This window comes from Oncorhynchus clarkii, chromosome 24, assembly GCF_045791955.1.
Source record: "Oncorhynchus clarkii lewisi isolate Uvic-CL-2024 chromosome 24, UVic_Ocla_1.0, whole genome shotgun sequence".
In the NCBI taxonomy this organism is placed as follows: domain Eukaryota; kingdom Metazoa; phylum Chordata; class Actinopteri; order Salmoniformes; family Salmonidae; genus Oncorhynchus; species Oncorhynchus clarkii.
The window spans coordinates 11,908,005-11,934,625 of record NC_092170.1 but is presented as its reverse complement, the minus strand read 5'-3'; the positions used below and the strand labels follow the sequence as shown (position 1 = coordinate 11,934,625).

The window sequence follows — 26,621 nt, the reverse complement described above, 5'->3', positions numbered from 1 at the left end:
CATGAATTTTTCTAAATTTAAAATTTCAATAGCTCCTTGCTCATGTGACCTGCTGACTTCAAACAAGGCTCAAAATGTCCACTCAGTGGACCTACACATTGCACAGATGGGCTATGTACAGGTGAAATGATCTGTAAGCTGCTCTGATAGCTGATGCTTAAAGATAGTGAAGGAGATATGAGTCTCCAGCTTCAGTGATTTTTGCAATTAATTCCCGTCATTGGCCGCAGAGAACTGGAAGGAAAGGCGGCCAAAGAAGGAATTGGCTTTGGGGTTGACCAGTGAAATATACCTGCTGGAGCACGTGCTATGGGTGGGTGATGCTATGATAACCAGTGAGCTGAGATAAGGGGGGGCTTTACCTAGCAAGGACTTATAGACCTGGAGCCAGTGGGTTTGGCGACAAATATGAAACCAGGGCCAGCCAGCAAGAGCATACTGGTCTCAGTGGTGGGTAGTATATGGGGCTTTGGTGACAAAACGGATGGCACTGTGATAGACTACATCCAATTTGCTGAGTAGAGTGTTGGAGGCTATTTTGTAAATGACATCACCGAAGTCAAGGATCAGTAGGATGGTCAGTTTTATGAGGGTATGTTTGGTAGCATGAGTGAAGGATGCTTTGTTGTGAAATAGGAAGCCGATTATAGATTTAATTTTGGATTGGAGATGCTTAATATGAGTCTGGATGGAGAGTTTACAATCTAACCAGACACCTAGGTATTTGTAGTTGTCCACATATTCTAGGTCAGAACCATCCAGAGTAGTGATGCTGGACGGGCGGGCGGGCAGGTGCAGGCAGCAATCGGTTGAAGAGCATGCATTTAGTTTTACTTGCATTTAAGAGCAGTTGGAGGCCACGGAAGGAGAGTTGTATGGCATTGATGCTCGTCTGGAGGTTAGTTAACACAGTGTCCAAAGAAGGGCCAGAAGTATACAGAATGGTGTCGTCTGCGTAGAGGTGGATCAGAGAATCACCACCCGCAAGAGCGACATCATTGATGTATATGTAACGGATGTGAAACGGCTAGCTTAGTTAGCGGTGGTGCGCGCTAAATAGCGTTTCAATCGGTGACGTCACTTGCTCTGAGACCTATGTACCCCACATTAGCTAAACATTCGTATACTGTAACTTACTGCACTGTATATGCGTGTATTACTAGCACAGATGTAAACATAATGTTAGGCTAAATTGGGAACTGTTCTCTCTTATCTGATTAACTGTCTGTTAATGGAGTCAAAGGTCTAACTTTAACTTACACAGCGACCCAACTTTCGTAAAAGTTGTTCAGGAAACCTAAACCTGATGCTAAACCTTAAAACTTACTTCAAATATGATGCTATTGCGAAAAGAGCTCGTAGATCTGTGGAACTATTCTCTCTTCTTCTTCTGTATCTCGCAACCAACTTCTCTCGTCCTCGATTTGAAAACGTCAAAATAAATGCTTCTTTCAACAAGAGGTGAAATGAGATGTCAATCAGCATCAAACTGCCAGTAGCAAATTACATTTTGGCCAATCAGAAGGCAGGGGTGTCCAGTGCCACCCCGGACGCCCCTCTGGCTCTTCCTCTGGGCCTAGTGTCTGCAGGATTTTGTTTTCTCTTTTTTTTTTTTTACCCCTTTTTCTCCCCAATTTCGTGGTATCCAATTGTTGTAGTAGCTACTCTCTTGTCCCATTGCTACAACTCCCGTACGGGCTCGGGAGAGACGAAGGCGTCCTCCGATACACAACCCAACCAGCCGTACTGCTTCTTAACACAGCGCGCATCCAACCTGGAAGCCAGCCGCACCAATGTGTCGGAGGCTACCTTGGCTAGCGCGCACTGCGCCCGGCCCGCCACAGGAGTCGCTGGTGCGCGATGAGACAAGGACACCCCTACCGACCAAGCCCTCCCTAACCCGGACGACGCTAGGCCAATTGTGCGTCGCCCCACGGACCTCCCGGTCGCGGCCGGTTACGACAGAGCCTGGGCGCGAACCCAGGGACTCTGATGGCACAGCTGGCGCTGCAGTACAGCGCCCTTAACCACTGCGCCACCCGGGAGGCCGATTTTGTTTTCTCAATTAAGCCCTAGACAACCAGGTGTGGGGAGTTCCTTAATAATTAGTGACCTTAATTCATCAATCAAGTACAAGGGAGGAGTGAAAACCCACAGCCACTCGGCCCTCCATGGAATGAGTTTGACACCTGTGATATTAGCGATCGCGGACCAGTTGTTGCTAACAAAGAGACACCCCCTCTCTGAGCTTCCCTGACGCAGCCATACTGTCCTACCGATGTATAGAAAACCACCTAGATTTATATTTATAATATCCTTGTTCAGCCACTACTCTTAGAAACATAGAATATTCAAGTTCTTCAGATCACGTTGATAGGATAGTCTCGAACGGAGCTCATCCAGTTTATTCTCCAGTGATTACACGTTTGCCAATAGAACAGATGGTAAAGGCGATTTATCAACTCTCCGGCTTGCTCTCGTCAGGTATCCCGCATGTCGGCCTCTATAGCGCCGTCTCCTCCTTCGAGTGTCAGGGATTTGGGTCTGGTCCGCGATAATCAATGTCTTTTGCCTCTGACTCATTGAAGTAGAAGTCCTTGTCCAAATGGAGGTTAGTGATAGCTGTTCTGATGTCCAGAATCTCTTTTCGGTCATAGGAAATGATCAGCGCAAAACAAATACATAAAATAGCACAATTGGTCAGGACGACCGACAACGACCAGCTTGTTGCTTATTGAAAGTAAAGCACGAGTAACAGGTGTCACTGTGCTTGCGTAACAGTTTAGCTTCCTTCCACGTCCGCTAATGGACGTGATCCCGAATACTCTGCTTCGCAAACTCACGTGACCGACCTCTTGAAAATGTTTTTGCCAACTACGCTACCGAGCATGTGTAGACATTTCAAGCTGTGGAGTAAGGATACAAATCCAACTCCGTTACACATGCACTGAGGGATAATACATTGGCTTCTTAAATAGGCTACTTTTAAGGAAAGCCTAGAAGGTTAGAGGGTAGAAGAGGCCTGGAAGAGGCTGAAAGAGCAGAGAACTCCCCTAGAAGCGATGATGGCTGTACTACATGAAACATAGAATATGAGACAGGAAGTTAACGCTGGGCTACAGTGACACCTTCTTTGGAATCCACACATGGTTTTACCTCTGAGCGGCCAGTGTCAAACATGTATACCTATGTAGAAAAAAGCGTGTTAGCAGTTTGCACACCCTACAAATAGATCCAGCATTTGAAATGGGACACCATCAACATATGTGACTATGTTGCAGTTGTTGCAAAGTGGAATAGACTGGAGTGGCGTTCTAAAGACTGGACAGAGAAGTGGGGGTTGGTGTTGTATAGGTAAGGTCTCACTGTCTGAGTTTCAGATGCCTTCTAAGATATCGGGTAGCATTGTAGTACCATGTACAACTAGATCGTATAGATATTTGCAAAGCACTACAATGTGTTTAACATTCAATTTCACATAGGTGTCAAAGCCTCACCACAGTACAGCAGCTTCCCATTACCATCACTATTTGAGTACTTTCACACATTACAGAATCAAAATAACCTTGGCAGATTATGTGTGGATTGCTGTTGCTATTCAAAAACATGTTTTAATGTTAGTGAATGGCAATGGAAAGCATCACAGGTCCCTATATAAAAAAATGCATGTATGAAATGTGTACTGTACATGTGACTTGTACATAATGTATATATGACTCATACACATTATGTAATATTCTGCTTGAGTTGAGGAATATCATATCATTGTCGTGCTGTCGGCACCAGAGCTTACCAGCCATGGTCAAAATTAGCAGCAAGCTAGGAGCCTGCTATCAAGAATTTCTCACGACCCCACCCCACACCAAATCTAATGACACAGCCTTAAAGTCTATACATTTAGATTTTTACATCAACAAATAACCTTTAAATTCATTACTTATCAAAATGAAAAGAAACCAATAAATACATTTACTCAATTACATTTTATTTTTCAAATGATCTTTCTCAAAAATATTTGTATATTGTCAAATACAACGATCTGTACCCCGCAAATAAATCATACAAAAATTACATTAAATTGCAGATTACACTGCAGTTCCCCTCCACTAGGGGTCGGGACCCCGACTTTGAATACCACTGCCCTAGATATTTCTTGGTAGGACAACGACCCTAAGCACACAGCCAAGACAATGCAGGAGTGGCTTCAGGACAAGTCTTGAATGTCCTTGAGGGGCCCAGCCAGAGCCCCGACTTGAACCGATCAAACATCTCTGGAGAGACCTGAAAATAGCTGTGCAGCGACGCTCCCTATCCAACCTGACGGAGCTTGAGAGGATCTGCAGAGAAGAATGGGGGAAACTCCCCAAATACAGGTGTGTCAAGCTTGTAGAGTCATACCCAAGAAGACCAGAGGCTGCAATCGCTACCAAAGGTGCTTCAACAAAGTACTGAGTAAAGGGTCTGAATACTTATGTGATATTTCAGTTTTATATTTTTTTGCAAAACTTTTTAAAAAAAAACTGTTTTTGCTTTGTCATTATGGGGTATTGAGTGTAGATTGATGAGGGGGAAAAAACGATTTCATCAATTTTAGAATAAGGCTGTAACATAACAAAATGTGGAAAAGTCTGAATACTTTTCGAATGCACTGTAAACCTGTAGTCTAGCTAGCCCATACCCTTTGACACATTCTGATGTTGCCATATATTGTTGCCATACCTATTTGATCCTTTTAGATCTATCCTGTTGGAGGAAGGTGAACTTTCAGCCAAGTCTGACATCCTAACCTGATCCAGAGCGCTTTTCATCAAGGACCTCTCTGTACATTGCTCTGTTCACCTTTCCCTCGATCCTGACTCTTCTCCCAGTCCCTCCTGTTGAAAAACAGAGATGGTTGAGTGCTGCAGAGATGGTTGTCCTTCTGGAAGGTTCTCCCATCTCCACAGAGGAACTCTGGGGCTTTGCCAGAGTGACCATCGAGTTCTTGGCCACCTCCCTGACCAAGGCCTTTCTCCCCTGATTGCTCAGTTTGGCCGGGCGGCCAGCTCTAGGAAGACTCTTGGTGGTTCCAAACTTCTTACATTTAAAAATGATGGAGGCCACTGTGTTCTTAGGGACCTTCAATGCTGCAGAAATGTTTTGGTACCCTTCCCCAGATCTGTGTCTTGACACAATCCTGTCTCGGAGCTTTACAAACAATTGCTTCGACCTCATGGCTTGGTTTTTGCTCTGACATGCACTTTCAACTGTGAGATCTTATATAGACAGGTGCGTGCCTTTCCAAATCATGTCCAATCAATTGAATTTACCACAGGCGGAGTCCAATCAAATTGTAGAAACATCTCAAGGATGATCAATGGAAACAGGATGCACCTGAGCTCAATTTCGAGTCTCATAGCAAAGGGTCTGAATACTTATGTCAATAAGTTATTTCTGTTTTTTATTTGCAAAAATTTCAAACAACCTTTTTTTTTATTTGTCATTATGGGGTGTTGTGTGTCGATTCACGGAAAAAAAGGTTTTATCAATTTTAGAATAAGGTTGTAACATAACAAAATGTGGAAAAAGTCAAGGGGTCTCAATACTTTCCGAATGCACTGTATATGTAACTGGTCCAAGGGTGATTGAGAAAGTACACATTGTAATGTATTAATAGGATAACATATTATTCATCCACAGAGTCAAGCACTTACACTACCGGTCAAAGGTTTTAGAACACCTACTCATTCAAGGGTTTTTCTTTCTGTTTTTACTATTTTCATTGTCCTTGTTTTCCAACAGGACAATGACCCAACACACCTCCAGGCTGTGTAAGGGCTATTTGACCAAGAAGGAGAGTGATGGAGTGCTGCATCAGATGACCTGGCCTCCACAATCACCTGACCTCAACCCAATTGAGAATGTTTGGGATGAGTTTGACCGCAAAGTGAAGGAAAAGCAGCCAACATGTGTTCAGCATTTGTGAGAACTCCTTCAAGACTGTTGGAAAAACATTCCAGGTGAAGCTGGTTCCGAGAATGCCAGGAGTGTGCAAAGCTGTCATCAAGGCAAAGGGTGGCTACTTAGAAGAATCTCAAATATAAAATATACTTTGATTTGTTTAGCACTTTTTTCCGTATGTGATATTTCATAGTTTTGATGTCTTCACTTTTATTCTACATTCTAGAAAATAGTAAAAAATAAAGAAAAACCCTTGAATGTGTAGGTGTGTCCAAACTTTTGACTGGTACTGTATATTTTTCAGGTTTTTGGAAATTCTCCCGCAACTCCATTTTCATATCAGGTAGTATCTCTCACACACAAATTATCAGTCTCTCCCCCACCGTTTGTGCCAGATTCTGTGCGCCTTACCACTCTTTCAGATGTTGTATATTATTATTTTTTTATTTTGTTGATTTTTAGGAGTTCCCTAGTTTGGGAACTGCTGTTATAATATATATTGTTTTGTGCAGGCCCTACATGTTTTTTCTCTCAGGATTTTGGAAATTCTCTGAGGCCCCGTTTTCATATCAGGTGAACCCATGAGAGTCGCGACCCCTACTTTGGGAACCGCTGATGTACATAGACAACCCACTCAGCCATTCTCCCATCTAGGCTACGTAATATTTTTTTAATATAACCTTTATTTAACTAGGCAAGTAAGTTAAGAACAAATCCTTATTTACAACGACGGCCTACCCCAGCCAAACCCTAACCCAGACGACGCTGGGACAATTGTGCGCCTCCCTATGGGACTCCCGATCACGGTCGGTTGTGATACAGCCCAGGATCGAACCAGGGTCTGTAGTGACGCCTCAGACCTCTGCGCCACTCGGGAGCTGTTGTTGATGTAATTTGAGAAGTGTGTTGGGCCTAGGACAAAGCCTTGGGTTACTCCCTTGGTTACAGGCAGTGGCTGAGACAGCAGATGTTCTGACTTGATACACTGCACTCTTTGAGAGAGGTAGTTAGCAAACCAGGCCAAAGACCCCTCAGAGACACCAATACTCCTTAGCCGGCCCACAAGAATGGAATGGTCCACTGTGTCAAAAGTTTTGGCCAAGTCAATAAAAATAGCAGCACAACATTGCTTAGAATCAAGGGCAATTGTAACATCATTTAGGACTTGTAAGGTAGCAGTGACACATCCATAATCTGAGTGGAAAAATTCTGGTCAGTAAAAATCCACTGTTCTAAAGTCACATGTCACGGGGAGGAGTGGAGGTATGGGTAAAGAGACCATAGACAGAAAGACAGACAGACTGACAGCTGAGTCGATGCAATTTAATCAGCCAATCTGGCACTGGTGGATGGAGAACATTACACTGTGGCACTAAACTTAGCCCCTCCAGCACAAGTGACTGAACTGGCTCTGGTTTCAATGGATGCAATTTCATCACAAGACACACAACACACCCAAGTCATTATTTTAATGGACCCGTTTCCAAAGATGTATTTTGTTTACTGTTTATACACTACCGGTCAAAAGTTTTAGAACACCTACTCATTCAAGGGTTTTTCTTTCTTTTTTACTATTTTCTACATTGTAGAATAGTAGTGAAGACATCAAAACGATGAAATAACATATATATATATATATATATATTTTTGCCTTTATTCAACTAAGCAAGTCAGTTAAGAAGAAATTCTTATTTTAAAAATGATGGCCTAGGAACAGTGGGTTAACTGCCTTATTCAGGGGCAGAACGCCAGACTTTGTACCTTGTCAGCTCAGGGATTTGATCTTGCAACCTTTCGGTTACTAGTCCAATGCTCTAACCACTAAGCTACGCTGCCGCCCCGGAATCATGTAGTAACCAAAATAAAGTGATAAACAAATCTAAATATATTTTATATTTGAGATTCTTCAAATAGTCACCCTTTGCCTTGATGGCAGCTTTGCACACTCTTGGCATTCTCTCAACCAGCTTCCCCTGGAATGCTTTTCCAACAGTCTTGAAGGAGTTCCCACATGCTGAGCACTTGTTGGCTGCTATTTCTTCACTCTGCGGTCCAACTCATCCCAAACATTCTCAATTGGGTTGAGGTCAGGTGATTGTGGAGACCAGGTCATCTGATACAGCACTCCATCACTCTGCTTTTTGGTTAATTAGCCCTTACACAGCCTGGAGGTATTTTGGGTCATTGTCCTGTTGGAAAACAAATGATAGTCCCACTTTGCCCAAACCAGATGGGATGGTGTATCGCTGCAGAATGCTGTCGTAGCCATGCTGGTTAAGTGTGCCTTGAATTCTAAATAAATCACAGACAGTGTCACCAGCAAAGCACCCTCACACCATAACACCTCCCTCTCCATGTTTTACGGTGGAAAATACATGCTGAGATCGTCCGTTCACCCACACCGCGTCTCACAAAGACACGGCGGTTGGATCCAAAAATCTCCAATTTGGACTCTCTCAATTTCCACTGATATAATGTCCATTGCAAGTATTTTCTTCTTTATTGGTGTCCCACTGAATTTGCATACCGCCCAAACAGATCCACAGATGATGCAATCTCTATTGCACTCCACACTGCCCTTTCCCACCTGGACAAAAGGAACACCTACGTGAGAATGCTATTCATTGGCTCAGGGTTCAACACCATAGTGCCCTCAAAGCTCATCAATAATCTAAGGATCCTGGGACTAACCACCGCCCTCTGCAACTGAATCCTGGACTTCCTGACGATCTGCCCCCAACTCTGTGAAGCATTTATTTGGGCTGTAATTTCTGAGGCTGGTAACTCTAATGAACTTATCCTCTGCAGCAGAGGTAACTCTGGGTCATCCATTCCTGTGGCGGTCTTCATGAGAGCCAGTTTCATCATAGCGATTGATGTTTTTTTGCGACTGCACTTAAAGAAACGTTCAAAGTTCTTGTCTTAAAGTATTAGAAAATAGTACAAAATTAAGAAAAACCCTGGAATGAGTGTCCAAACTTTTGACTGGTACTATATATACACTGAAACTCACATCAATACCTTTGTCAGATAACACTGCCCAGGGACTGCAGTTTTAAATTAGCCGGCTGGCTAAAACCACTACTTTTACTGAAACGTTGATTAATGTGCACTGTCTCTGTAAAAATTAAATAAACTCAAACTTAAACTCAAACTGTTAAACGAAGAATGTATGCTATTGCTGGCAATCGAGAAAACTCCTCTGCTTATGCTCTCCAAATGGACGTAGTCTGTGAGGGCCGAGATTCCCATGCATTGACTTTTGTTCCCTATACATGTCGGGGGATGCTCTTTCACAAGGATATATTGTTCTGTCTCACGATTCCTGAGCATGAAACGGTAAATGGGGTGTTCAGTGTGCTACGTGGCTATATTGACGAGAATTGACGAGCTTTTGCACAGATGGCTCCATCTATCACGGGACGGCGGGCAGGCCAAAGGGCCTCAAAATAAATACCCTGCCGTCTCCCTCTGAGTATTAAATGCTGCGTTCAAAACAACTGAGAACTCGGAACTGGGAACTGGGAAATCTCAAATTCCGACTTCAGTGCGTTCAAGACAGCTGGGACGTCGTAAAGAAATGAGCTCTGACTGGAAAAAATAGTTTTGAACGGTCATCCAACTTGGAATTTCAACTCGGGAACTCTGGCCTCTTTCTGAAGCTCTGACTTTCCGACCTAATGATCACTGATGTCATGATTTGACCTCGTATTTTCCTGAGTTCCCAGTTGTCTTGAAAGCACCATAAAACTAATGGTAGGCTACCTTTCACCAGCTCATGTATGTGTGAAGTTGGATTCAGTGCTCTCGTCTGCAATAAAAACAAATAATCAATACAGGTTAGATGTGAAAGCAGAGATGATGTGCTCACTCTGGTGGTGAGATAAGAGACATTATGTCAGACTAATTTGCAATTGACTGCCCCACATTAAAAGTATGTGATGGTGAATTGAGAAGACAATCAGAAATACTGCTAGAAGGTTTTTCAATTGACTGCCATAGCCCCAAATAAAAAAGTAAACATTGGCTGTTAATGACATACTTTTTTTCACATGGGTGGTCATTGGCCAAAAATGATTGGGAACCCCTGATGTACATGTTACAGTGTGTCCACTATGTTAGCCTGTTCATGTACACTTGTTTACATTCATGTTCCAGTTCTCAGGGTCACCAATTATTTGTTTAATTGCTTACTTACTTTACATGTTGCCACGAAGACATTGCATAATGCCCACCCCCAAACACACACTAACCTCCATACACTGACTGATAGGCAGTCATCCAACTGTCCTATGATTCCCCCCTCTCAGGCATGGCCAGTATGCACAGAGACAGCTGTCCAGTGGGCGTCAGTTGGTGTAACGTTCGCTTGTACCATTTGCCAAACCCCCTGGACACAGACGCATTGATCACATTCCCTGCGATTAACACAGGCTTTCCACAAACCCATATCTTCTGGAGCCTTAAGCCCCACTGCAAACAATGAGCTATGGGAAAACACACACACACACACAATGTCCTGTTTCAATATTGAATGGACAGTCCACTCTGCAGGACTACATGGACGCTGGCTCGTGTTAATATATAAAGGAATGACGGGCTGTCGTGGCATAAACCAGGACAGTTCAAACCACTGACATTTGGGAAGTCATTTGAAGCATCATTATATATTATTTTTAATATTGACATCACACTAGAAAGGGAGGGTGCACTTTATTACATTGCCAGAGATATAAACGTAGAATAATATTTTATTGTTATTAATTAACCTCACATTTTATATTATATGAATTACATCTCGCTTTTTTGTTTCTTATTTGTTTTGTACATACTGGGTCTGGCTCAAAGGGAACAGGATGGCATTTGAAGACTTAAATAAGATTGAAATCACAAAAGTGTAAAACATAAGGCCAACTGGCAAACATATTGCCACAGATGGAAAAACAAATAAACATTCTGGTCCACGCCACTGAATTTTGAATTGGGTGCAGAGTGCACTGCAGGGTCACTGATGCTGCCAAGCAGGTGACCTGATCTGTCCCCTGAGCAATGTTCACCTAGGACAAGATAATCATTGACTTCAGGAAACAGCAGAGGGAGCACCCCCCTATCCACATCGACAGGACTGCAGTGGAGAAGGTGGACATTTTTAAGTTCCTCTGCGTACGCATCACGGACAAATTGAAATGGTCCACCCACGCAGACCGTGTGGTGTAGAAGGCGCAACAGTGCCTCTTCAACCCCAGGAGGCTGAATAAATGTGGCTTTTCACCTAAAACCCTCACAAACTTTTACAGGGGCGCAATTGAGAGCATCTTGTCGTGCTGTATCATGGCCTGGTACGGAAACTGCACCGCCCACAACCGCAGGGCTCTCCAGAGGGTGGTGCGATCTGCACAACGCATCACCGGGGGCAAACTACCTGCACTCCAGGACACCTACAGCAACCGATGTCACAGGAAGGCCAAAAAGATCAAGGATAACAACCACCCGAGCCACTGCCTGTTCACCCCGCTACTATCCAGAAGGCGAGGTCAGCACAGGTGCATCAAAGCTGGGACCGAGAGACTGAAAAACAGCTTCTATCTCAAGGCCATCAAACTGTTAAACAGCCATCACTAGCACTGAGAGGCTACTCCTACATACAGACTTTAAATCATTGGCCAGTTTAATACATAGAACACTAGTCACTTTAATAATGCTACTTTAATAATGTTTACATATCTTGCATTACTCATCTCATATGTACAGTGGGGCAAAAAAAGTATTTAGTCAGCCACCAATTGTGCAAGTTCTCCCACTTAAAAGGATGAGAGGCCTGTAATTTTCATCATAGGTACACTTCAACTATGACAGACAAAATGAGGAAAAAAAATCCAGAAAATCACATTGTAGGATTTTTTATGAATTTATTTGCAAATTATGGTGGAAAATAAGTATTTGGTCACCTACAAACAAGCAAGATTTCTGGCTCTCACAGACCTGTAACTTCTTTAAGAGGCTCCTCTGTCCTCCACTCGTTACCTGTATTAATGGCACCTGTTTGAACTTGTTATCAGTATAAAAGACACCTGTCCACAACCTCAAACAGTCACACTCCAAACTCCACTATGGCCAAGACCAAAGAGCTGTCAAAGGACACCAGAAACAAAATTGTAGACCTGCACCAGGCTGGGAAGACTGAATGTGCAATAGGTAAGCAGCTTGGTTTGAAGAAATCAACTGTGGGAGCAATTATTAGGAAATGGAAGACATACAAGACCACTGATAATCTCCCTCGATCTGGGGCAAGATCTCACCCCGTGGGGTCAAAATTATCATAAGAACGGTGAGCAAAAATCCCAGAACCACACGGGGGGACCTAGTGAATGACACAAGAGAGCTGGGACCAAAGTAACAAAGCCTACCATCAGTAACACACTACTCCGCCAGGGACTCAAATCCTGCAGTGCCAGACGTGTCCCCCTGCTTAAGCCAGTACATGTCCGTCTGAAGTTTGCTAGAGAGCATTTGGATGATCCAGAAGAAGATTGGGAGAATGTCATATGGTCAGATGAAACCAAAATAGAACTTTTTGGTAAAAACTCAACTCGTCGTGTTTGGAGGACAAAGAATGCTGAGTTGCATCCAAAGAACACCACATCTACTGTGAAGCATGGGGGTGGAAACATCATGCTTTGGGGCTGTTTTTCTGCCAAAGGACCAGGACGACTGATCCGTGTAAAGGAAAGAATGAATGGGGCCATGTATCGTGAGATTTTGATTGAAAACCTCCTTCCATCAGCAAGGGCATTGAAGATGAAACGTGGCTGGGTCTTTCAGCATGACAATGATCCCAAACACACCACCTGGGCAACGAAGGAGTGGCTTCGTAAGAAGCATTTCAAGGTCCTGGAGTGGCCTAGCCAGTCTCCAGATCTCTACCCCATAGAAATTCTTTGGAGGGAGTTGAAAGTCTGTGTTGCCCAGCAACAGCCCCAAAACATCACTGCTCTAGAGGAGATCTGCATGGAGGAATGGGCCAAAATACCAGCAACAGTGTGTGAAAACCTTGTGAAGACTTACAGAAAACGTTTCACCTCTGTCATTGCCAACAAAGGGTATATAACAAAGTATTGAGATAAACTTTTGTTATTGACCAAATACTTATTTTCCACCATAATTGTCAAATAAATTCATAAAAAATCCAACAATGTGATTTTCTGGATTTTTTTTTTTTTCTTTCATTTTGTCTGTCATAGTTGAAGTGTACCTATGATGGAAATTACAGGCCTCTCTCATCTTTTTAAGTGGGAGAACTTGCACAATTGGTGGCTGACTAAATACTTTTTTGCCCCACTGTATATACTGTATTCTATACTATCTATTGCATCTTAGCCTATGGCACTCTGTCATTGCTCATCCATATATTTATATATTCCCTCCTTTACTTAGATTTGTGTATTAGGTATTTGTTGTGGAATAGTTAAATATTACTTGTTAGCTATTGCTGCACTGTCAGAACTAGAAGCACAAGCATTTCACTACACTCGCAATAACATCTGCTAATCATGTGTATGTGACCAATCAAATGTGATTTGATTTGACATGGGGAGTAGTGAGGCCTAGCGCTCTGGCCTGGCTTCCCTTATAAGGTATGGGTCTGCCTCAGTAGCCACACAAGCCCAGCAGCTGAACCATCAATCACCCCGATCGTATAACTGTCTACAGAAACCCACAGTGTGATCTGCTCTCTGTCTCCCTCTCTCTTCATCTCTGTAGAAGATGCCACTTGGTTCTATAGTCCATGTTGGTCTCTAAAGCCTTGCAATTTGTTTCTCAGATTGCTCCTGCTCTTGCCATCTTTCCCATCACTCTGACTTTTCCTCCCGATTTCTTTCTGGTTTTCGTGCATCCTTAATATTTGCAATGAACCTTTTTACATGAATGTTGTTATTCATTAATTCTGTGAGGCCTGCACATCAGATATGTTGTCCAATATCCACAGACATCAATACCTTTTAGTTTACTTACATTATCTTTTTCACTCCTATATCTAAGCCATTAAGTCATTGCTCTCTTACTGTAACTAATGTTGATGCCTCGTACAACCCTGCCATCACCACTGTCTCAACTAATACTGCTACTCCTAATGTTTATTATTCTCCCTGGGCCATGCCTCCATCCCATCCCACCCTTTTAATCTGCTTTGTTGAAAACTTGCCAAGTTATATTAAGTCCCCTCAGGATTCCACTACCCCTTTTACTCCACCCGAACACACCCCTGCCCCACACTCACTGGCCCCCACCTTTTTGTTATTGCTGGCTATTTCGAAGTCTGCATGATAAATACAACACCATGCAGTGATGTGTGGTGCCACTGGGCATGTTGTGTTGTGTTGTGTTGTGTTGGTTACAATGTAACTGACTTATGGACAATAACCACTGACTCAGCAAATTAATTATGCACATACCAATTCGTTACTTACAATAACAGTAACACTGTGCACACACGCATGCAGCATATTCCTAAAGAATACCACAACAAAAACTCATTTCATGGAGAAATAGCCACAAATTTGTCCATATCATCAGAATACCAGTTCTGGTATGTAGCACTTTGAAAACGAAAATGTAATTCCATTACAGCCTAATAAATGAGAGCCTGTCATAGATAAATATAATTTATATCATATTAACTACATAATATATTATTTGAATATATTTTAATGCATTTATTTAACATTAAATGTGAATAGAGCAGTTAATTTCGGTGACAGTCAGCCTCACAGTCCTGTCTGTGCTGGTTTGTCCCGTCACTCGCAGTTCGGAGCACCCACAGATAGATGGCCTTGTCCCCAGACGGAGATGACATCCATCTACCGCGGTGCATGGTGGGAATGATCTGATCAGGTAAGCTGAAATGAGAGTCTGAGCCGCAAGAACAGGTGAATGATTACTGAATTACTGTAGGACTACTGTTAATGCCGTCGTCTAAATTTATCCGTTATCTTGGTCCCATAATAAACAAATAGTGGATGTTTTCACGCGAACGGTCCAATTAACTTTAATGGGAGCCCAAATGAAAATCGGAGATACGTGACAAAAAGAGGTCGACAACTCGCCAAAAGCCTGGAATTAGCAGTAGGTAGTAGGTTAAAAATAACTTTGTTGATAGTACTCTTGTTAGTGTTAACATCAATGTGTTCTTTGACATGTGGATCATACTTTTGTAGTTTCTATGGCTGCATTATATCGCAATGATCTTCATTTTCTTCTGCATGATTGTAGTATGTCATCAATACATTTATTTGACAAAATTCATTTATTTATTTTGATGAATATATTTTTGTCTGTATTTGTCGTAGCCTACGCAGTATACTTTCCCCTATACCATTTTAAACGCGTTGACAAAGCAACAACAATACACCGGCCTAACCATCTGTTGTTATTGCCTAATGTTATACAAATTCGTAATCCAAATAAAACCGTGAAGGCAGACACAGTAGTAGCCTATGGCACAAGTCTTCCTGTACACGGGCACATGTTGTTTATCTGTCTCTGACAGGTGTTGGGTAGGCCTGACTATTCAGTCATCACATTTATTGCTTTCAATTGATCAGGCCCTCCTGAATCTCACCACCACTTGTATGATATAGAATTTCAGGCACAACACAAAAACTTCAGATGATGTTAAATAGGGTCTAAGCTACAACCTGTACAAAAATGAAGAGAAAAATGTAGTTTGTGTTTTTAGATAATTGACGTTAAATGTTTTATTATTATTACAATTATTATATTTTTTTTTTTTGTCAAAATAAATAATCAAATATATTGAACAAAAATAAAAACGCAACATGCAACAATTTCTAAGATTTTACTGAGCTACATATAAGGAAATCAGTCAATTGAAATAAATTCATTAGGCCCTAGTTTATACATTTCACGACTGGGCAAGGGCGCAGCTACGGGTCAGCCTGGGAGGGCATAGGTCCAACTTTATATGTTACATTTATATTTTTGTTCAGTATAGTTTGACAACACTATTAGTAAGCTTTTAAATGATCTCAAACTCAAAAGTGTATATTTTCCAGTGATGAAGACATTGATGTCTCAAGGTATGGTGGAGTATGCAAAATGGGCCAACTTTGAGTACTTTTATCTCCTGAATGTTTTAGCATTCATGTTCAGAAAGTCACTTTCTGGCCACTTCTTCCATGGGCAAACATGTATGGAAATGTACTGTATGTTTAAATCAAAAGTGATGCTGTCAAAAAGTGATTGAATTTAAATGGATTTACCCAAATGTTAAGTTCACCACTCTTTTCAACTTTAGATCCGTTATTGGTCCTTTATAAACTGACTGCAGCATGAGTCCCAATCAATTCCAATGACCACTGTTGTTCACAACTGCCATACGCTGCTCTCCTCCCAGGAGCCACGAGTAAACCGATATCCTTGTGTTAATGTATGGTCTGCTGCAGCTGGCCTGCCTTTTGGTGTTATGCTGATGCAGCCCCGTGCTCAGGCCCAGCACAGCTCACTCTCTTGTTCCCCAAAGACACCTGTTTTTCCTCTTAGGCGCTTGGCTTCACAGCGCAAACCTCCTGTCCTGTACTCCCATTAATATTGGTATGGTGAAAGGGTGATCAGAGGTCTTTTATGCTCAGGCTGCCCATCTGGTCTTCGAGAAGCCAACCTTTATTTTATTTATTTATTTTTTAAATGTTTATCCCTTTTTCTCCCCAATTTCGTGGTATCCAATTGTTGTAGTAGCTACTATCTTGTCTCATTGCTACAACTCCCGTACGGGCTCGGGAGAGACGAAGACTGAATGTCATGTGTCCTCCGATACACAACCCAACCAGCCGTACTGCTTCTTAACACAGCGCATCCAACCCGGAAGCCAGCCGCACCAATGTGTCGGAGGCTACACCGTGCACCTGGCAACCTTGGCTAGCGCGCACTGCGCCCGGCCCACCACAGGAGTCGCTGGTGCGCGATGAGACAAGGACACCCCTACCGACCAAGCCCTCCCTAACCCGGACGACGCTAGGCCAATTGTGCGTCGCCCCACGGACCTCCCGGTCGCGGCCGGTTACGACAGAGCCTGGACGCGAACCCAGGGACTCTGATGGCACAGCTGGCGCTGCAGTACAGCGCCCTTAAGCCAACCTTTTTTAATGTATTTTTTGAGGCCATCCCCTGTAGCCGTGCTGCAAGATGCATCAACATGTTATTACCACAGAGAGCAAGGACCGTGGAATAGAACACCCAACCAGAAATAGAACACCCAACCAGAAATAGAACACCCACTACTATGTTTTATTTGTATCTGTACCAGGTCAGGGTTGATATTGTTGTGGGTTTTCATCTAATGTCAGAACTGCACTCCAACCATATGATCAGACTTTTTCTCTCTGGGCCTGTTCTCATCGTACTACACATCCCACTCCAACCATATGATCAGACCTTTTCTCTCTGGGCCTGTTCTCATTGTACTACACATCCCACTCTAACCATATGATCAGACCTTTTCTCTCTGGGCCCGTTCTCATTGTACTACACATCCCACTCCAACCATATGATCAGACCTTTTCTCTCTGGGCCTGTTCTCATTGTACTACACATCCCACTCCAACCATATGATCAGACCTTTTCTCTCTGGGCCCGTTCTCATTGTACTACACATCCCACTCCAACCATATGATCAGACCTTTTCTCTCTGGGCCTGTTCTCATTGTACTACACATCCCACTCCAACCATATGATCAGACCTTTTCTCTCTGGGCCCGTTCTCATTGTACTACACATCCCTCTCCAACCCCTCAATGTGGCATGAAGGCCCATTGACCAGGAAGTAGGCTACATCATGTGTTATGACTTGAGTTTGCTCCAGGCTTTATGCCTTCGGGCTCACAGAGCAACATCACACCGTTGTCCCAGGATGTGTTTTACATACAGTACAGTCCCATAGGTGTCTGTATTGGCTATTCACTGTTTCCTTTGGCTGCCAGAATGCATAGTGATTGTGGTTATGAAAGTTTGCATAGAAATACCCAGGCAGATCACTTTACAGTTTCAAAGGCTCTGGCAGGCTGTCAGGTCAGCATGCTGTTGTCATTGGTGACACCCCCCTGTGGTGGTAAACATAGGCTACACTTGTAGTTTTGCACTTTGCACGGAACTTGGAGCATCATTTTATGTTCTGATAAGACGTTTTGTTTTGCAAAACAGCTATAGGACAGATCAAATGGATTGTTGTCATTATGGTAGGCTTGTGTGTTATTAGTTTGGTTAGAAATGACTTAACCCCTCTCCTTTCTCCTCTTCTCTGTGTGGTTGTCTTTGTGTGTCTAGGGGCTGCTGTTTGTGAGACATCTCAGTTCAGTACCAGCTGTATTTTACTGTAAATCACTAGTCACAAGTCTCTTTAGCGCACTGTCAGTGGTAAAAGGATAGTTGCATTTGTAAAGCTAGTTGGTTAGCCAGCACATTGTCATAGTCCAACACAACATTGTTTACTGTGGAGTGTTGCCATTAGCCATATTACCACCAGTGCACAATTCCATGCTGCCATTGAACACCGCTGTCAGACCTTTATTCACTTGGTGTGTTCCATGCATGTACACTGAGTGTACAAAACATTAAGAACACCTGCTCTTTCCATGACAGACTGACCAGGTGAACTCAGGTGAAAGCTATGATCCCTTGTTGATGTCACTTGTTAAATCCACTTCAATCCGTGTAGATGAAGGGGAGGAGACAGGTTAAAGAAGGGTTTTTAAGCCTTGAGACATGGATTTTCAATGTGTGCCATTCAGGGGGTGAAGTAGTAAGTGTCAGGCGCAATGGTTTGTGTTCAGAACTGGAACGCTGCTGGGTTTTTCACACTCAACAGTTTCCTGTGTGTATCAAGAATGGTCCACTATCCAAAGGACATCTGGACAACTTGACATAACTGTGGAGTCAACATGGGCTTGCATCTCTGGGGAACGCTTTCTCCACCTTGTATAGTCCATATGACCATGTACAAGTATTTTTTTTAATGGTGAACCCACCCCTTCCACCTCCTCCATCCAGGGTTGAGCTGAGAGTGGCACCATGTTGTCGGGTGAGGAGATTCTGTGCAGCACGCGGCAAGTGATCGCGGGCCTGGAGGCGCTTCGTGGCGAGAACCACACCCTCCTGGATGACCTGCAGAAGGCGCTGGAGGGCCGGCCGGTGGCCGACAGTGGCAGTGTGGAGCAGGAGAAGAGTGGGATCATCCGCCAGTCTCTGGAGAGGATAGAGCTGGGCCTGGGAGAGGCACAGGTGGGATCATACTGGAGATGAGGGAATGTATGGAGATAGTAGAATGCATAAAGACCGCATAATGGGTGAAGTTGTCTTATTGGCTGTATTTTGGGTGTGTTGTATCTGTACATGTGTATATATGCACACCTACTTCACTCTCTTTCTCTTTCACTCTATCTATCTTTCTTTCCATGTACCTCCTCCCTCTCCCTCCTCCTCCCCAGGTGATGATGGCTCTGTCGGCCCACCTGGGCTCCCTGGAGGCGGAGAAGCAGAAGCTGCGGACACAGGTACGGAGGCTGTGCCAGGAGAACCAGTGGCTGAGGGACGAGCTGGCCGGGGCCCAGCAGAGGCTGCAGGACAGGGAGCAGGTGGTGGTCACGCTGGAGGAGCAGAACAGACACCTGCAGTTCATGAGCAGCATACGCAAGTACGACCAGGAGGAGCCCCCACCGGTATGTCACAGACCACCACAATCAGGGTCATATTCATTAGGCACCAAACGGGAAAAAACAGACTGATACAGTGAGGAACTACCAAAACTTGTCTGAGAAATGTTTCGCTACGGTGTGTCCTAATGAATATGACCCACTACATGGTGCATGTGTTTGCCTCATCTTTTATGTTATGACTAAAGCTAAGCTGTTGGTGGCTTATCAGAACAGGTTGATATGTGTTTCTCTGTAAAGTTCATATAGATACTCCCCTCAGCTCTGCACTATAAATCTAGTTATGTTTACTATGTCGACAGGAAGACAAAGAGACGTGCTCCACCAAGGAGTCCCTAGATGACCTTTTCCCCACGGACGAGGAGGAACAGTCACAGAGTACGTGCACTCGTCAAATGAGACGGATATTCTTGTCTATCAATCTGCTGTGCAGACGAGCTATGCATGTATGTGTGCCGGTGTCTCGATGTGTCTCTCTGTGTTGCATAGTCTGTCACTCACTGTGTGTTTGTATATGTGTATATGCACAATATATTTGCCAGTGAGCATGTGTCCATGTATGTCTGTGTTCATGCATATTTGTGTGTCTGTATGAATGACTCTACCTCCCTCTCCTGTCCCCCAGTATCTCAGCCCCACGGTAGCAGTGCGGCAGCAGCGGCCCAGCAGGGAGGCTATGAGATCCCGGCCCGCCTGAGGACCCTTCATAACCTGGTGATCCAGTACGCCTCCCAGGGCCGCTATGAGGTTGCCGTGCCCCTCTGCAAACAGGCCCTGGAGGACCTGGAGAAGTCCTCGGGCCACAGCCACCCTGACGTGGCCACCATGCTCAACATACTGGCCCTGGTCTACAGGTGATTGGCGCCACGTTAGCCTAGCATAGCCTCGATGCTAGGTCTTACTGTGGGAGATTTCTGTAGTGTGACTAGTTAAGTTAGCCGTGTGCTAAAGCTAAAGGCTGTTTCGCTCTTCTCTGTAGAGACCAGAACAAGTACAAAGAGGCGGCGAACCTCCTGAATGACGCATTGGCAATCCGGGAGAAAACCCTGGGCATAGATCACCCTGCGGTATGTTCCTCTATAGTCTATAGTGAAGGTCAAGGGTCACCAAAATGGACAAACAGCTAAATAAGATGTCTAAAACATGCATAGCTAATGGCTTTCCCCAGCTCAGTGGATAAGCAGCTACAATATGTAACCAGTGGTGTAGTGGAGGGTAACCCACCTTTTGTTGAAAAATGAAATGAAAATATAGGGAGTGTTTCTTTTTTCACTGCGACCGGCGATCAGAGTTATTTACCACTACATCACTGTATATAACTAACAGTACTGTATTTGTTTATAGGTGGCAGCCACACTCAACAATCTTGCTGTACTGTATGGAAAGAGAGGGAAGTACAAGGAGGCTGAGCCACTGTGTAAGAGAGCCCTGGAGATCAGAGAGAAGGTAATGAGGCAGTAACCTAGCAGCACCGTGACTAGAAACCCTGCCCTCTGATGGACCAATGGCAACTCTGCGAGAATTCTGTACTACATAGCACTGCAACCATACTACATAAAACATTGGGGTCGTTACTCAAAAAAAGTAATATTACCTATGACTCATTACTTCTTTAAACAATAAATAATTACTTACTACTCCCTGGGAAAAGTAATTTGTTATATTACTTTTGCGTTACACCCCAAAACGTTGCACATTCTCACTCAATGTAAACAATGGTGTGTTTCTAGCAGTGGAGAGGTGTTTCACGCCTGGACACAGTTGACATTTTACTGTTATATTCTTGTAATTGTATCCTACCAAATCAAAGTAATGGGAGTACTTCCGCGCTGAGAAACTCAATGTTTAAGATGCTTCTACTATTTTCCATCTCCCTCACTAAAGCAGTTAGTAGTGTGTGTGTGCGTGAACGGGAACTTTGTGAGAGGGCGTCAGATGAAAACCATTAGAATCTGGGGCGGGGGGATTTAAAAAATATATTTTGCTCTGTCACAAATACTTATTTGGATCAGTAACTGTAATAGGAAATTAATGATAACACAAGTAACAACCCAAAAATGTATCAGTAACTGTATTATTTAAATTGGAACAGTAACTGTTATATTACTCGTTACCTTAAAAAGTAATTTAATTACTGTAACGCATTACTTTGTAATGCGCTACCCCGAACAATGCTTATTACCCAAACCTGCCTGTTGATCTCCCTTCACCCCCCTCCTCTCTTGTTGTCGTGGGCAGGTGTTAGGCACGGACCACCCTGACGTGGCAAAGCAGCTGAACAACCTGGCGCTGCTGTGTCAGAACCAGGGCAAGTACCAGGAAGTGGAGCAGTACTACGAGCGTGCCCTGCACATCTACCAGAGCAGGCTGGGCCCCGACGACACCAACGTGGCCAAGACCAAGAATAACCTGGTGAGGGATGGAGAGGGAGATGGAGGGAGGTGTAAAAAGGGGGAGTGGACATGGTTGGCATGGTCACTGGGCTAGATGATACCATATTATTTGTGTGTATAATATGCTATACTTGGGTAGAAGTGGGGGACATAGACACACGCATGCAGCTTGGGTCAATCTATCTGAGGTGTGATTGCGCTATTTGTGACTCTAGTATTGCTGTATTTCTGGCTACAGGCTTCATGTTACCTGAAACAAGGGAAGTACAGACAAGCTGAGGCTCTGTATAAAGAGATCCTGACCCTGGCCCATGAAAAAGAGTTTGGATCTGTGGATGGTGAGAGCAAACTCATAATATGCTCTTTGAAACCTGCTCTCTAGGTTCACAAGCATTTTGATCCTAAAAGGGTGTATGTATTGGAATAAAAATGTATCTCAGATATGTACTGTAAATAGCTAATCTTACCGGAATGATGCCACTGATGTGTATCCTCTGTGATGTTGGTGTCTCAGGTGAGGTGCGGGATATCTGCACCCACACGGGAGAGGAGGGCTCCATGCAGGATGGGCTGGGCAGTCTGAAGCGCAGCGGCTCGTTCACCAAACTCCGCGAGTCGATACGCAGAAGCAGCGAGAAGCTGGTCAGGAAGCTAAAAGGAGTCGGAACTCAGGATACCACCCCTCCGACTCCTGGGTAAAGACCAAGTCCTCCTTCTGCATGTGTTAGCTCTCAAAATGATGTCCAATTTGTTACTCTCACTCTCTCTTTCTTGTTCTCTCTCAGGATGAAAAGGGCTAATTCTCTGAATGTGCTGAACGTGGGTGCGAGGGAGCGGCAAGAAGCGGCAAGGGTGAGCATCCGTTTCTGGCTTTTTCTCACATTTCTGTACAATATGATTGTTAGTGTTTATTCATCACCTTTCATTTTATATGCTTCATATCCTAAGGCATTTCTCTGGCTTTGTGTCATCAAAATGAATGTACTGTGTATGTCATTGTTATACACATACGGTCAGACTAGTCAAGTGTTTTGTATGTTCTTCCAGGGCACCAGCGACCTAACAGAGAACCGAACCCTGAGCTCCAGCACCCAGAGCCTAGCACGGCGAGGGTCCCTCAGCTACACCTCTGAACACTAGCTCCCCTCCCAACAATCAGGAAGTACTCTCATACAGCTCTGGCCCCGACTCCACTCTCTCTCTGTGGATTGGCCTCTTGCGCCTACATGGGTCACTCCACCCCTTCCCTGTTTAAATCGAACACTGATCTGTTATCAGTTGAGGTTTATTTACTGCACTATGTTGTAGCTGGGGGAGGCCACTGGTACTCCTTGCCTGCTGTCTGCTAATTTCATCCCCTGATGCCCCAGTTCTGGGGTATAGATTAGGATACACACAGCAATGAGGGCTGGTTTTCAGTGACGCAGATGGTATCCATTTCAGACCAGTTTAATCTGGAAATGAAATTACATTTAGCTTTTTTATAATGATTTAGTAATGCTCCGTTGTGACTTACTGTACAAGGAGGGAAATTGTTGAATTCTTCAATGATTGTTCACAATTATGAACATGTTTATTCTATTAAGGTAGTGTCTGAAGCTATTGGATATTATCTAAATGACTGTAGCTATGCATGAAAAAATACCTTATTTATACAATGTTTTTTTTAAATGTGTTACATTCTGATTTTATCTTCTTGTGTTCATGTTTACCAGCGGTTCTCGTGTTTTTGGCACTAGATGATTTTAATTCCAAAACACTGATCTGCACAAGCACAATTAAAACAAAGATTTACAGTGGGGAGAACAAGTATTTGATAACCTGCAAAATCGGCAGTGTTTCCCCACTTACAACGCATGTAGAGGGCTGTAATTTATCATAGGTACACTTCAACTGTGAGAGACGGAATCTAAAACAAAAATCCAGAAAATCACATTGTATGATTAAGTAATTAATTTGCATTTTATTGCATGACATAAGTATTTGATACATCAGAAAAGCAGAACTTAATATTTGGTACAGAAACCTTTGTTTGCAATTACAGAGATCATACGTTTCCTGTAGTTCTTGACCAGGTTTGCACACACTGCAGCAGGGATTTTGGCCCACTCCTCCATACAGACCTTCTCCAGATCCTTCAGGTTTCGGGGCTGTCGCTGGGCAATACAGACTTTCAGCTCCCTCCAAAGATGTTCTATTGGGTTCAGGTCTGTACACTGGCTAGGCCACTCCAGGACCTTGAGATGCTTCTTACGGAGCCACTCCTTAGGTTGCCCTGGCTGTGTGTTTCAGGTCGTTGTCATGCTGGAAGACCCAGCCACGACCCATCTTCAATGCTCTTACTGAGGGAAGGAGGTTGTTGGCCAAGATCTCGTGATACATGGCCCCATCCATTCTCCCCTCAATACGGTGCAGTCGTCCTGTCCCCTTTGCAGAAAAGCATCCCCAAAGAATGATGTTTCCACCTCCATGCTTCACGGTTGGGATGGTGTTCTTGGGGTTGTACTCATCCCTTTTCTTCCTCCAAACACGGCGAGTGGAGTTTAGACCAAAAAGCTCTATTTTTGTCTCAGACCACATTACCTTCTCCCATTCCTCCTCTGGATCATCCAGATGGTCATTGGCAAACTTCAGACCGGCCTGGACATGCGCTGGCTTGAGCTGGGGGACCTTGCATGCGCTGCAGGATTTTAATCCATGACGGCGTAGTGTGTTACTAATGGTTTTCTTTGAGATTGTGGTCCCAGCTCTCTCCAGGTCATTGACCAGGTCCTGCCGTGTAGTTCTGGGCTGATCCCTCACCTTCCTCATGATCATATGCCCCACGAGGTGAGATCTTGCATGGAGCCCCAGACCGAGGGTGATTGACCGTCATCTTGAACTTCTTCCATTTTCTAATAATTGCACCAACAGTTGTTGCCTTCTCACCAAGCTGCTTGCCTATTGTCCTGTAGCCCATCCCAGCCTTGTGCAGGTCTACAATTTTATCCCTGATGTCCTTACACAGCTCTCTGGTCTTGGCCATTGTGGAGAGGTTGGAGTCTGTTTGAGTGTGGACAGGTGTCTTTTATACAGGTAACGAGTGGAGAACAGGAGGGCTTCTTAAAGAAAAACTAACAGGCCTGTGAGAGCCGGAATTCTTACTGGTTGCTAGGTGATCAAATACTAATTACTTAAAAATCATACAATGTGATTTTCTGGATTTTTGTTTTATATTCCATCTCTCACAGTTGAAGTGTACCTATGATAAAAATTAGACCTCTACATGCTTTGTAAGTAGGAAAACCTGCAAAATCGGCAGTGTATCAAATACTTCTCCCCACTGTATCTAGTGAATGTGATGCACACTCTGTGTATTGGCTTCCATATTAGGTTATGGTAAAGGACTCTTAGTCCACAATATTACCTACTTCCCAGTCCAGCTGTAGAATGCTAAGTAATTATTGTCTAAGGCTTGGCATTCTGTGAAATATGTTTGAACTATGTTTAGCCGATTTCATTATGAGCAGATATAAAAAGCATGAGGCTCCCAAGTGGCACAGTCTAAGGCACTGCATCTCAGTGCTAGAGGTGTCACTACAGACCCTGGATAGGGCGTTGTTAGGTTTTAACTTAACTGACTTGCCTAGTTAAATAAAACAATTTTGATGGCCCAAAAGTAAAAGCACTACAGTATGTGCCTGTATATAATCTCTTATTTTTAAATTTGTCTCAGTTTGGGATACATTTACATTTTTTGGGGGTAGCTAGCTCTAATTTAAATTCCTTCTGGAACATGTTTAAAAATTGATTTTGTTGATGTAGCCTATGCATCTTATTCAAGATGTTAGCAAGTCAAGAGTAAATATATGCCATTTGAGGGACAAAAAGTGATTGTTAATTCACTGTGGCAGTATTGGCACGTGATCATTGAAAGAGCTGTAGAGGAGTAACTAATGTAGAAAACCTAGATTGTTAATCCCCATTAAGATGGATTGAAGGCGTTAAATGCAGATTGCGACAAGGTCGCCAGTTCGAATCCCAATGAGTCTTATTTTCCAACCTTAACCACATTTCTCATTCGACGTTGTAAATGACTAATAGATTGAACAGCTTTATAAATGTGGAAACATGTGGCACCCTCCCTCATGCTCCCATGTCCTTTAAGGTCTACACTGGTCTAAAAAATAAAGTGCACAATCCGATCAGGACACAGAATGCATGTTAGAACCGGGGATAAACTGACAAAAGCACAATAAGGGCTCTATTCATTATGTATCAAGCGTTTAAGATTTAGCCGACATGTGCAGCGTTTACCATGAATGCAGTCTTTGCCAACACGGGAACATTGCCTTTAAATTTTAATCACGCTGTAACGCTGAACTTCCTACTCATGTTGAACTCTTGCTGTTACGGAGAGCTTTCTTTGCAGATTGTCAATGTTATTGAAAATGACAAATGTATTAATTATCTGGAAACCATAGCAAACAAATGTCAAATAAAGTATATTGAGTCTCTTCAATCCACTGTGTTCATGCTTGCTTTGTCTGTTTCATGATGTACATGTGCAAATATTTAGAAAAAA

General features: G+C 43.5%; 1 protein-coding gene across 2 annotated transcripts; it reads left to right on the top strand.

The window, feature by feature from the left end:
* The first annotated feature begins 11,155 nt into the window (after positions 1 to 11,155).
* LOC139383169 (kinesin light chain 1-like) lies at positions 11,156 to 26,566 on the top strand. Of its 2 annotated transcripts, XM_071127552.1 has the most exons (13): positions 11,156 to 11,473; positions 14,746 to 14,832; positions 19,003 to 19,233; positions 19,440 to 19,670; positions 19,967 to 20,042; positions 20,290 to 20,518; positions 20,644 to 20,731; positions 21,009 to 21,110; positions 21,903 to 22,076; positions 22,296 to 22,395; positions 22,572 to 22,752; positions 22,843 to 22,909; positions 23,105 to 23,869. In XM_071127552.1, the coding sequence occupies exons 3-13, from the start codon at positions 19,024 to 19,026 to the stop codon at positions 23,195 to 23,197; spliced, it is 1,551 nt and encodes a 516-aa protein (XP_070983653.1). In that variant the 5' UTR covers positions 11,156 to 11,473; positions 14,746 to 14,832; positions 19,003 to 19,023; the 3' UTR covers positions 23,198 to 23,869. The 2 variants fall into 2 exon arrangements, with proteins under 2 accessions (XP_070983653.1, XP_070983652.1); XM_071127551.1 differs by lacking the exon at positions 11,156 to 11,473 and having other exon boundaries at positions 14,730 to 14,832; positions 23,105 to 26,566.
* The last annotated feature ends 55 nt before the right edge of the window (positions 26,567 to 26,621 follow it).

Bases quoted from the DNA above. Each gene is read 5' to 3' on its own strand.
- LOC139383169 (XM_071127551.1), top strand. From the start codon at position 19,024: ATGTTGTCGGGTGAGGAGATTCTGTGCAGCACGCGGCAAGTGATCGCG. The intron at 19,234-19,439 runs GTGGGATCATAC...CCTCCTCCCCAG, and splicing joins TGGGCCTGGGAGAGGCACAG to GTGATGATGGCTCTGTCGGC. The intron at 22,396-22,571 runs GTGAGAGCAAAC...TTGGTGTCTCAG, and splicing joins AGAGTTTGGATCTGTGGATG to GTGAGGTGCGGGATATCTGC.